We start from the raw sequence: 12,494 nt of genomic DNA, 5'->3' as shown, positions 1-12,494 counted from the left end.
CTGAATTCAAAGCTTGAGCTTTTAAACCACTATGCTATATTGCTGAAGATATATGAAGGTCTTTATTTATTTTCACCATAAACATATATTCATTGTATAATAAAAATACAGTTTAAAATAAGCCATTGAATTTAGTAGTTAGAAAATTACTGGTGATCTTAAGAAGAACAATTTCAGCATACAAACTAGCCATACTGTACTGAGTAGCAGAGGAGTAAATGGGAATTGAAAAATTAGAGATGGTGAATACAGATCAGTTATTCAAGAAATTTGATTGTGAAGGGAAAAGAGGAAAGTTATTTAAGAAATTTGATTGTGAAGAAAAATTTGATTGTGAAGAAATTCCTTTAGTTCAAATTTTAAATTCCCTGGAATACTGACATATTTTCAAAGAACTTTCTAAAATTATTTGCTAATAATATTGATTTCAGATTTTTAAGGAGACTATGAATACCATCTTGCAAAGTCTTATAAGTTGGTTTCCTTTAAGAGGATAACATTTCTCTTAAACTCAATAAAATAGGCTAATATCCTCATGAAGATATACTCTGCCCAATTAAATATGAAATACAGTGGATCAAATATGAAAAGGAAAACCCGATAATACTTCATCTAGTGCTTACTGTTGGAAATCAGAATAATAAGAGATTTCACATTTAATTGTCATAAATGACACAGTTGTGCTTAAACTCTGATCCATGGATTAGTGCCATTCCATAAAAAAGTTTTGATCTGTCTATGGTTAATAGCAAAAAATAAGGAAGAGAGAGTGAATTTTTCAGAATTAAAGTTATTTTATTTATTAATTATTTTCTATTATACTTTAGGTTCTAGGGTACATATACACAACATGCAGGTTTGTTACATAGGTACACATGTACCACGTTGGTTAGCTGCACCCATCAACTCGTCATTTACGTTAGGTATTTATCTTAATGCTATCTTAAGAGATAAGAGCATTAAGCCCAGTCCTCCAGTCCCTGACAGGCCCCGGTGTGTGATGCTCCCCTCCCTGTGTCCAAGTGTTTTCATGGTTCGATTCACTCCTACGAGTGAGAGCATATGGTGTTTGGTTTTCCGTCCTTGTGATAGTTTGCTGAGAATCATGGTTTCCAGCTTCATTCATGTCCCTGCAAAGGACATGAACTCAGCCTTTTTTATGGCTGCACAGTATTCCATGGTGTATATGTGCCACATTTTCTTAATCCAGTCTGTCATCGATGGACATTTGGGTTGGTTCCAAGTGTTTCCTATTGTGAACAGTTCTGCAATAAATGTACGTGTGCATATGTCTTTATCGTAAAATGATTTATAATCCTTTGGGTATATACCCAGTAATGGGATGGCTGGGTCAAATGGTATTTCTAGTTCTAGATCCTTGAGGAATCATCACACTGTCTCCCACCATGGTTAACTAATTTACACTCCCACCAACAGTATAAAAGCGTTTCTATTTCTCCATATCCTCTCAGCATCTGTTGTTTCCTGACTTTTTAATGATTACCATTCTAACTGGCATGAGATGGTATCTCATTGTGGTTTTGATTTGCATTTCTCTGATGACCCGTGATGATGAGCATTTTTTGATATGTCTGTTGGCTGCATAAATGTCTTCTTTTGAGAAGTGTCTGTTCATATGCTTTGCCGACTTTTTGATATGGATGTTTGTTTTTTTCTTGTAAATTTATTTAAGTCCAAACAAATCATGTAGATTCTGGATATTAGCCCATTGTCAGATGGGTAGATTGCAAAAATTTTCTCCCATTCTGTAGGTCGCTTGTTCACTCTGATGATAGTTTCTTTTGCTGTGCAGAAGCTCCTTAGTTTAATTAGATCCCATTTGTCAATTTTGGCTTCTGTTGCCATTGCTTTTGGTGTTTTAGTCATGAAGTCTTTGCCCATACCCATGTCCTGAATAGTATTGCCTAGGTTTTCTCCTAGGGTTTTTATGGTTTTAGGCCTTATATTTAAGTCTTTAATTCATCTTCAATTAATTTTTGTATAAGGTGTAAGGAAGGGATCCAGTTTCAGCTTTCTATATATGGCTAGCCAGTTTTCTCAGCACCATTTATTAAATAGGGAATCCTTTCCCCATGGCTTGTTTTTGTCAGGTTTGTGAAAGATCAGATGGTTGTAGATGTGTGGTGTTATTTCTGAGGCCTCTGTTCTGTTCCATTGGTCTATATATATGTTTTGGTACCAGTACCATGCTCTTTTGGTTACAGTGGCCTTGTAGTATAGTTTGAAGTCAGGTAGTGTGATGTCTCCAGCTTTGCTCTTTTTGCTTAGGATTGTCTTGGCTATGTGTGCTCTTTTTTGGTTCCATATGAACATTAGTTTTTTCCAATTCTGTGAAGAAAGTCATTAGTAGCTTGATAGACTGGCATTGAATCTGTAAATTACCTTGGGCAGCATGGCCATTTTCATGATATTGATTATTCCTATCCATGAGCATGAGTTCTTCTATTTTTCTGTGTCCTCTTTTATTTCATTGAGCAGTGGTTTGTAGCTCTCTTTGAAGGGGTCTTTCACATCCCTTGTAAGTTGGATTCCTAGGTATTTTATTCTCTTTGAAGCAATTGTGAATGAGAATTCCCTCATGATTTGGCTGTTTGTCTGTTATTAGTGCATAGGAATACTTGTGATTTTTGCACATTGATTTTGTATCCTGAGACTTTGCTGAAGTTGCTTATCAGCTTAAGGAGGTTTTGGGCTGAGATAATGGGGTTTTCTAAATATACAATCATGTCATCTGCAAACAGGGACAATTTGACTTCCTCTTTTCTTAATCGAATATAATTTATTTCTTTCTCTTGCCTGATTGCCCTAGCCAGAACTTCCAACACTATGTTGAATAGGAATGGTGAGAGAGAACATCCTTGTCTTGTGCCAGTTTCAAAGCGAATGCTTCCAGTTTTTGCCCATTCAGTATGATATTGGCTGTGGGTTTGTCATAAATAGCTCTTATTATTTTGAGATACGTTCCATCAATACCGAGTTTATTGAGAAGTTTTAGCATAAAGGCTGCTGAATTTTGCCAAAGGCCTTTTATGCATTTAATGAGATAATCATGTGGTTTCTGTCATTAGTTCTGTTTATGTGATGGATTATATTTATTGATGTGCACAAGTTGAACCAGTCTTGTGTCCCAGGGATGAAGCTGACTTGATCGTGGTAGATAAGCTTTTTGACGTGCTGCTGGATTCGGTTGGCCAGTATTTTATTGAGGATTTTCACAGCGATGTTCACCAGGGATATTGGTCTGAAATTCTCTTTTTCTTTTTGTTGTGTCTCTGCCTGGCTTTCGTATAACGATGATGCTGGCCTCATAAAATGAGTTCGGGAGGATTCCCTCTTTTTCTATTGACTGGAATAGTTTCAGAAGGAATGGTACCAGCTCCTCTTTGTACCTCTGGTAGAATTCGGCTGTGAATCTGTCTGGTTCTGGACTCTCTTTTTGGTGGTCGGCTATTAATTATTGCCTCAATTTCAGAGCCTGTTATTGGTCTATTTAGAGAATCAACTTCCTCCTGGGTTAGTCTAGGGAGGGTGTATGTGTCCAGGAATTTATCCATTTTTTCTAGATTTTCTAGTTTATTTGCATAGAAGTATTTATAGTATTCTCTGATGGTAGTTTGTATTTTTGTGGGATCAGTGGTGATATCCCCTTTATCATTTTTAATTGCATCTATTTGATTCTTCCCTCTCTTCTTCTTTATTAGTCTGGCTAGTGTTCTATCAATTTTGTTGATCTTTTCAAAACACTAGTTCCTGGATTCATTGATTTTTTGGAGGGTTTTTTGTGTCTCTATCTTCTTCAGTTCTACTCCAATCTTAGTTATTTCTTACCTTGTGCTAACTTTTGAATTTGTTTGTTCTTGCTTCTCTAGTTCTTTAAATTGTGATGTTAGGGTGTCAATTTTAGATCTTTCTTGCTTTGTCTTGTGGACAGTTAGTGCTATAAATTTCCCTCTACACACTGCTTTAAATGTGTCCCAGAGATTCTGGTACATTGTGTCTTTGCTCTCATTGGTTTCAAAGAACATCTTTATTTCTGCCTTCAGTTCGTTATTTACCTAGTAGTCATTCAGAAGCAGGTTGTTCGGTTTCCATGTAGTTGTGCAGTTTGAGTGAGTTTCTTAATCCTGAGTTCTAATTTGATTGCACTGTGGTCTGAGAGACAGTTTGTTGTGATTTCTGTTCTTTGACATTTGCTGAGGAGTGCTTTACTTCCAATTATGTGGTCAATTTTAGAATAGGTGCAATGTGGTGCTGAGGAAAATGTATATTCTGTTGATTTTTTTGTGGCGGGGGGGAGTTCTGTAGATGTCTACTAGGTCTGCTTGGTGCTGAGCTGAGTTCAAGTCCTGGATATCCTTGTTAACCTCCTCTCTCATTGATCTATCTAATATTGACAGTGGGGTGTTAAAGTCTCCCATTATCATTGTGTGGGAGTCTAAGTCTCTTTGTAGGTCTCTAACGACTTGCTTTATGAAGCTGGGTGCTCCTGTAACGAATCTGGGTGCTCCTGTATTGGGTGCATATATATTTAGGACAGTTAGCTCTTCTTGTTGAAGTGACCCCTTTACCACTACATAATGGCCCTCTTTGTCTCTTTTGATCTTTGTTGGTTTAAAGTCTGTTTTATCAGAGACAAGGATTGCAAACTCTACTTTTTTTAATTTTCCATTTGCTTGGTAGATCTTCCTCCATTCCTTTATTTTGAGCCTATTTTGTGTCTCTGCATGTGAGATGGGTCTCCTGAATACAGCACACTGATGGGTCTTGACTATCCAATTTGCCAGTCTGGGTCTTTTAATTGGGTCATTTAGCCTATTTACATTTAATATTGTTATGTGTGAATTTGATCCTGTCATTATGATGTTAGCTGGTTAATTTGCCTATTGATACAGTTTCTTCATAGCATCGGTGGTCTTTACAATTTGGCATGTTTTTGCAGTGGCTTGTACCAATTGCTCCTTTCCATGTTTAGTGCTTCCTTCAGGAGCTCTTGTAAGGCACGCCTGGTGGTGACAAAATCTCACAGCATTTCCTTGTCTGTAATGAATTTTATTTCTCCTTCACTTATGAAGCTTAGTTTGTCTGGATATGAAATTCTGGGTTGAAAATTCTTTTCCTTAAGAATGTTGAATATTGGCCCCCACTCTCTTCTGGCTTGTAGGGTTTCCTCTGAGAGATCAGCTGAAAGTCGGCTTCCCTTTGCGTGTAACCCGACCTTCATGGCTGCCCTTAACATTTATTCCTTCATTTCAACCTTGGTGAATTTGACAATTATGTTTCTTGGGTTTGCTCTTCTCAAGGAGTATCTTTGTGGTGTTCTTTATATTTCCTGAATTTGAATGTTGGCATGCCTTGCTAGGTTGGGGAAGTTCTCCTGGATAATATCCTGAAGAGTATTCTCCAACTCAGTTTTATTCTCCCTGTCACTTTCAGGTACACCAATCAAATGTAGATTTGGTCTTTTCACATAGTCCCATATTTCTTGGAGGCTTTTTTTGTTTCTTTTTACTTTTCTCTAATCTTGTCATCTCACTTCATTTAATTAATTTTATCTTCAATCACTGATATCCTTTCTTGCTCTTGATCGAATCGCCTACTAAACCTTGTGCATGTGTCATGAAGTTCTCGTGCCATGGTTTTCAGTTTCATCAGGTCCTTTAAGGTCTTCTCTACACTGCTTATTCTAGTTAGCCACTCTTCTAACTTTTTTTCAAGGCTTTTAGCTTCCTTGTGATGGGTTTGAACATGCTTCTTTAGCTCAGAGAATTTTGTTATTACCAACCTTCTGAAGCAGCCTTCTGTCAGCTCGTCAAATTCATTCTCCATCCAGCTTTGTTCCCTTTCTGGCGAGCAGCTGTGATCCTTTGGTGGAGGACAGGTGCTCTGGTTTTTAGAATTTTCAGCTTTTCTGTTCTGTTTTCTTCTCATCTTTGTGGTTTTATCTACCTTTGGTCTGTGATTTTCGTGACCTACAGGTGAGGTTTTGGTGTGGATGTCCTTTTTGTTGATGTTGATGCTATTCCTTTCTGTTTGTTAGTTTTTCTTCTAACATTCAGGTCCCTCAGCTGCAGGTCTGTTGGAGTTTGCTGGAGGTCCACTTCAGACCCTGTTTGCCTGGGCATCACCAGCAGAAGCTGCCGAACAGCAAATATTGCTGCCTGATCCTTCCTCTGGAAGCTTCCGCATGGGTGTCTGTTGGCCCCTACTGGGATGTGTCTCCCAGTTAGACTACAGGGGTGTCAGGGACCCACTTGAGGAGGCAGTCTGTCCATTCTCAGAGCTCAAATGGAATGCTGGGAGAACCACTTCTCTCTTCAGAGCTGTCAGACAGGGACATTTAAGTCTGCAGAAGTTGTCCACTGCCTTTTGTTCAGCTATGCCCTGCCCTCAGAGAGGGAGTCTATAGAGGCAGTAAGCCTTGCTGAGCTGCGGTGGGCTCTACCCAGTTCAAGCTTCCTGGCCACTTTATTTACCTTGAAGCTTCAGCAATGGCAGATGCCAGATGCCTCTCCCCCCACTAGGCTGCAGCCTTACAGGTGGATCTCAGACTGCCACACTCGCAGTGAGTCATGCTTCATGGGTGTGGGACCCAGGAAGGCAGGCACAGGAGAGAATCTCCTGGTCTGCTGGTTGGTAAGACTGTGGGAAAAGTGCAGTATTTGGGTGGGACTGTACCGATTTTCCAGGTACAGTCTGTCATAGCTTCCTGTGGCTAGGAAAAAGAAATCCCTGATCCCTTGTGCTTCCTGGGTGAGGTGATGCCCTGCCCTGCTTTGGCTCACCCTCCGTGGGCTGCACGCACTGTCTAACCAGTCCCAATGAGATGAACCAGGTACCTCAGTTGGAAATACAGAAATCACCCATCTTCTGTGTCAATCATGCTCGGAGCAGCAGACTAGAGCTGTTCCTATTCAGTCATCTTGGCCATTCAGTAAAGTTATTTAATTTAAAACATTATCTGAGACAATGCTATTTCCACTTTTGGGTGTATAAAAAAATTTTTTTTAATGAAATGATGATGATAGTTGATGAGATCTAAAAAATAAAAGGTTAATAACACATCCAAAGATTTTTTGAAAATCAAATTGGTCTGTGGGAATGACTGTTTTAGGGAATTTTGGTCATGTATAGAAATTGAAGGATTACATATAAAGAAACTTTTGAAATTTGTATTTATTTGTAGACTTTAAGCAAACAGAGCCAATTCAGATCCCGTCAAAAGTTACTGATTGTGATTTACAATGAAATGAGATCTACCTATACATCATCGTGTTCTTAGAATATAATGTACATTGTGAATAACTAGCTATAGTTTATGACTGAATACAAACCCAATCTTTAAACTTACAAATATATATAATACCTACATAAATCAAAAGTTTCAAGGTACACTGGTAGTAAAGATTAAAACGCACAAATTCTAAACTGTTTTAAAATGGTCTATTTTAAAACTACTGACATACATAACTTTGGCTATTAATCAAAATATAACCTTGGGGATATTGAGGAAATGGTCGAGATGACATTTTCAAATAAGAAGTAGTGGGAAGTAAGAAACCTTGATGTGAGCACTGCTTAAAATAATTGTTAAGTAAAAAGGTATATCTTTGAAATTGAAGGTGACTAGATATGTGAATGCTGTAATGCTGTTAACAATACATAAAGAAGGTTAAAATATATTCTATTACATGTATTCTGTGTATTCTATTACAGTGGTTCTATTACATTAAAGGTGTCTCAGAAAATTCTGCTACGAGGTTCAAGTCCAATAAATTAACAAGTGACTTCTTTGCCTGGTAAGCTATTTGTTAACATTTTGCTAGCTGTCAAAAGGACTGACAGATTATGCAGCTTAATTTAAATTTTAATAAAAATGCAAAGATCATTCAAAATAAACACATATAATTATGCACTGTGAAAAGCAGTATTGAATACTTCAGAAGAGCAACACAAGAAAATTAATTTCACCCTACTGGTTTTTATGCACCTACAAGTCTCAGACTGCAATGTCACAGATGATCTCAACTCAAGCAGGATTATTGAAAAGCTGAATGAGTTGAGGTGGTAACTTGACTGCCTCTTCCCCTTGCTAATAACTTTGCCTATTAACTTGGGACTGTGAAATGATTTAAATAGTATGGCCTCCACGAACTGATAATCAGTTATTAAATAAAAATGGTCTGTCCTACATGGTAACATTAGTTCCCAAGAAAATGACTTTTTTGACCCCAAATATGGCATCTGGTATCCAATCTAAAAAAGTTTACTGGGTTAATTCTACTTTTGTCTTAAACTATTAATATGATCAATAAATACGTATTGTTGAGTTCCCAAAAGAAAGTGTTTTGTTTTGTTTCATGTGTTTGAAGTATTAAAAGATCATTTAACTTACTTTTGAACTTTTTCATTGGTTACTTGGGAGGCCTCTATGGCATGCTGAAGTTGTAATTCCATATTTGCTCGCTCTGTCAGAGCTTGTTGCAGTTGAGTAGCCAGTTCCTCATTTTGTTGTTGAGTGATGGAAACAATGTTCTCTCTGTTTTTTAAAGCTTCTTCATATGTACTCAGGGCATAGTTAAACTGATCCTTCAGATTTTCTTCTTGAGATAAAGAGTTGTGTAAACTGAGAAAATATTAAAAAATAATTTAAAGATAAGTAATGTAGACTGAGTGATCTATGATCTATTTAACAAAAACCTCCATTTAGAATCTCTAATTCTAAAAATCCATAAATACTTAAATGAGCAAATGAAAATAATTTTTATGTCACAACATTAAAATTGATACTTTTTCTGCTTCTAGGCTGAAAACCCAGACAAATGACTATGCCACCAAAGCATACAAAAAGATGCTGCAAGATGTTAATTTAATTAAATCAGTGTAAATATTACATTCAATTTTCTTTAAAAGGAATAGAGAACTGGAAAATAAAGTATCTCTAGGCAAATATAAGAATGTAATAAGCTGAAAGAAGTGAGAAGAGAATGGGCATTGGTTTAGGAGGTTGAGGGTCTATTCTTCCAAGCACTTAATGAGAATGGATGAGGTTTATGCAAATACTGACCAGGCTTCTACACAGCATTTTCTACTTGTCACAGTTGAGATATAAATGAATTTAAAATCACTGGTCAGATTGCACAGAAATAATATGTATTCATATATATGTGTGTATATATATATTTTTTTGGCTAATGAATCTTATAACAAATACATCTACTCATTAAGTCATACAGAGAAATAGCATATAAATTAAGACTAAATGAATGCAGAAGAAAATGCAGACAAATAGAATCCTAAAATGCTAAAGGTCAAATCTTTGATATGTCATTACCACCTACCACCTGAGGTTATTCTGAAATGGCACCAAGCACCTCACTCAATTAAATAAAGACATTTTGAAAATATAAATATTTAATAAGAGAAATTTAAAATCCACACAGGAGATGTTCTTTTTTATTAAATATCATTTCAGTATATGCATACAAAGGAAATGTCGATTGGAGACATTTGAAGTAAAACAACTTAACTATATAATATAGATTGATAATGTGAAGGAAAGCAATATCATTATTAAACCTGCAAAAAGCTAGTCAGTGAACTTTGGCATTGTCCTAATACCTCGTGTGATACTTTCTTTAAAACTGTTCAAACTAATTATACATTTCCTTTTTTAGTTTAAGTTACCTATAAACCTTTACAGTATGCTTATTTTGGAGAAGGCGTCCCATAGAACTAGGATGGACATGAAACAAGGACAGTCAGCATACCAGATGAAATCATTTCAGGATTCAAATTCCTTCCTAAGAATACAGACTGTTACTAAGTCCTGGTCAATTGGCTACTACCTAGAAAATTAGAATGGTATGTAGTGCCACATTTGTGGAGTGCAAAAAATATCTTTTTTCATGGTTTTCACATTGTTATTAATCTAACTAACCCTACTTCATTTCTTCTCAGTTTTTTCTACCAACCTACGTGCCTAAGGACTGTCTCTTGCCCATTTTCCTACTTTTTCTGTGTCCTCTCACTTTCTGCATCTCATCTGTTCCAAGTTCCAATTTTCTTTAGCTCACCCTCTGTATCTCCTTGAAAGACGCAAGAAAGAAAGAAATTAAAAAGAAACAAACTAAAAGCTAAACCTTAACAAAGGTACTTTATGTTCTTTATGCTTAAAACATTATTAGTTATATTTTGATTTGTTAATTACATTTTAAATTACACAAGGTGCATATATACAAAGTATTCAGCTTGAAAAAATGTGAAGAACAAAATACAGAACAAACGCAGAAATCTAGAAGACCCCTAGTGTTCCCTCCCATTTTTCCCCTCCCCAAAAGGTAAGTACTAATCCAACCTTTATCAAAATGTAAATTGCCTATTTTTAAACTTTTTGTCTGGCTTATTTTCCTCAACAATTGGTATGTGAAGTTCACCTTGCTGTTGCATATCATTCATTGCTTTTTATTGCTATAAAATATTCTGTTATATACATATGACATAACTTATTTAACTATTCCACTGTTGTTGCTATGAATATTCTCGTACATGTCTTTTGATGGACCTAGGTATTCATGTCTAAAGTAGAATTTCTCCAAGGGTATGCATTATTTTCAGATTTAGTACACTGATAATAGATGCTGATTTAGATTTAGATGCTGCTAATAGTCTTCTAAATTAGTTGTACCAATTTATACTCCCATCAGCAAAATATGAGAGTTTCAATTGCTTTATATCCTCCCTCAGAATGACATTGGCAAGTGCTTTTAACTTTAGTTATTTTAATAAGGATGCAGTGATGTTTCACTCTATTCATATTGTCTTATGTACGTGTATGTTGATTGATTGATTGAGACAAGGTCTCACTGTTTCCCTGGCTGACCTTGAACTCCTGGGCTCAAACAATCCTCCTGCCTCAGCCTCTTGAGTAGCTTGAACTATGGGCATATGCCACCATGCCTGACTCTTAATGCTGTCTTTTGATGAAGGTAAGTTCTCAATTTAAATAAAGTTCAATTTATCATTGTTTCTTTAATGGCAATGCTTTTTGTAAACTGTTTAAAAAATCTTAGCCTACTCCATTCCCTTATATTTTAACTTTACGTATATGGCCTGGTTTAAAACTCAGTGAGACAGCTTAATTTGGGAATTCTGCATTTGTCTATCATGCCTAAAGCAGTAACCAGTATACTGTAACCAATTAGAATCAATGATTAAGTTTTAAAAATCTCACCATTATTAAAATTATGAGCATCCTGATTTAATTTCCTAATCACTCCTCACTTCCTAGTCTTTTATCATTTAATTTTTAGGGGGCAAATTTATACCTCAATTTGATTTTTCTCTCAGATGGACATGTTTGGATTGTATCCGCAAGTTCAAAAGCTTCTTAGCATTCAAAATGTCTTGGAAACCTGTTAATTACTACCAAGACTTTCCCAAACAAGGGACATGATCTTTTTAAAAAGATGGAAGTAGATAATGTCACTTAAAATCCTGCAATAGCATTTTCTTGCATTTTAAGAGAAAACAGTATCTAAAAATAAATGCTATATGTTAACTCACTAAATGTCACAACTTGCATGAGAAGTCCTATTAATATTCCTTTTTGGGGGGTTGCGAGCAAGATGGCCAAAAAGGAAGAGCTCCAGCCTCCAGCTCCCAGTGCGAGTGACACATGAGACGGGTGATTTCTGCATTTTCAACTGAGGTACCAGGTTCATCTCACTGGGGAGTGCCGGACAATCAGTGCTGGTCAGCTAGTGCAGCCCGAGCAGCCAGAGCTGAAGCAGGGTGAGGCATGGCTTCACTTGGGAAGTGCAAGGGGGAACGGAATCCCTTTAGAAACTGAAACACACAACACCTGGAAAATCGGGTAACTCCCACCCTAATACTGCGCTTTACCAAGGGTCTCAGCAAACGGCACACCAGATTATATTCCACACCTGGCCAGAAGGATCCCACACCCATGGAGCCTCCCTCATTGCTAGCACAGCAGTCTGAGATCTAACTGCAAGGCAGCAGCGAGGCTGGGGGAGGGGCGCCCACCATTGCTGAGACTTAAGTAGGTAAACAAAGCCTCCGGGAAGCTCGAACTGGGTGGAGCCCACTGCAGCTCAAGGAGGCCTGCCTGTCTCTGTAGACTCCACCCCTGGGGACAGGGCATAGCAAAGAAAAAAAAAAAGCAGCAGCAGAAACCTCTGCAGATGTCCATGACCCTGTCTGACAGCTTTGAAGAGAGCAGTGGTTCTCCCAGCCCAGAGGCTGACATCTGAGAATGGACAGTCTGCCTGCTCAAGTGGGTCCCTGACCCCTGAGTAGCCTAACTGGGAAACATCCCCCGACTAGGTGCAGACTGACAACTCACACCTCACACGGCCAGGTACATCCCTGAGAGGAAGCTTCCAAAGCAAGAATCAGACAGGTACACTCGCTGTTCAGAAATATTCTATTTTCTGCAGCCTCCACTGCAGATA

At 37.3% G+C, this 12,494-nt stretch overlaps 1 protein-coding gene across 8 annotated transcripts in view; it reads right to left on the bottom strand.

The window, feature by feature from the left end:
* The window catches only part of MIPOL1 (mirror-image polydactyly 1), a 365,168-nt gene that overhangs the window by 51,061 nt on the left and 301,613 nt on the right, over positions 1-12,494 (bottom strand). For all 8 annotated transcript variants that reach the window (XM_007986530.3, XM_007986529.3, XM_037983910.2 and 5 more), the window contains one exon: positions 8,414-8,644. In XM_007986530.3, the coding sequence (XP_007984721.3) occupies positions 8,414-8,644 (231 nt within the window). The remainder of the gene's footprint in view (positions 1-8,413; positions 8,645-12,494) is intronic.

This window comes from Chlorocebus sabaeus, chromosome 24 (assembly GCF_047675955.1).
Source record: "Chlorocebus sabaeus isolate Y175 chromosome 24, mChlSab1.0.hap1, whole genome shotgun sequence".
Lineage (NCBI taxonomy): Eukaryota > Metazoa > Chordata > Mammalia > Primates > Cercopithecidae > Chlorocebus > Chlorocebus sabaeus.
The sequence above is the reverse complement of the archived record's forward strand: the minus strand, read 5'-3'. Positions and strand labels throughout refer to the sequence as shown.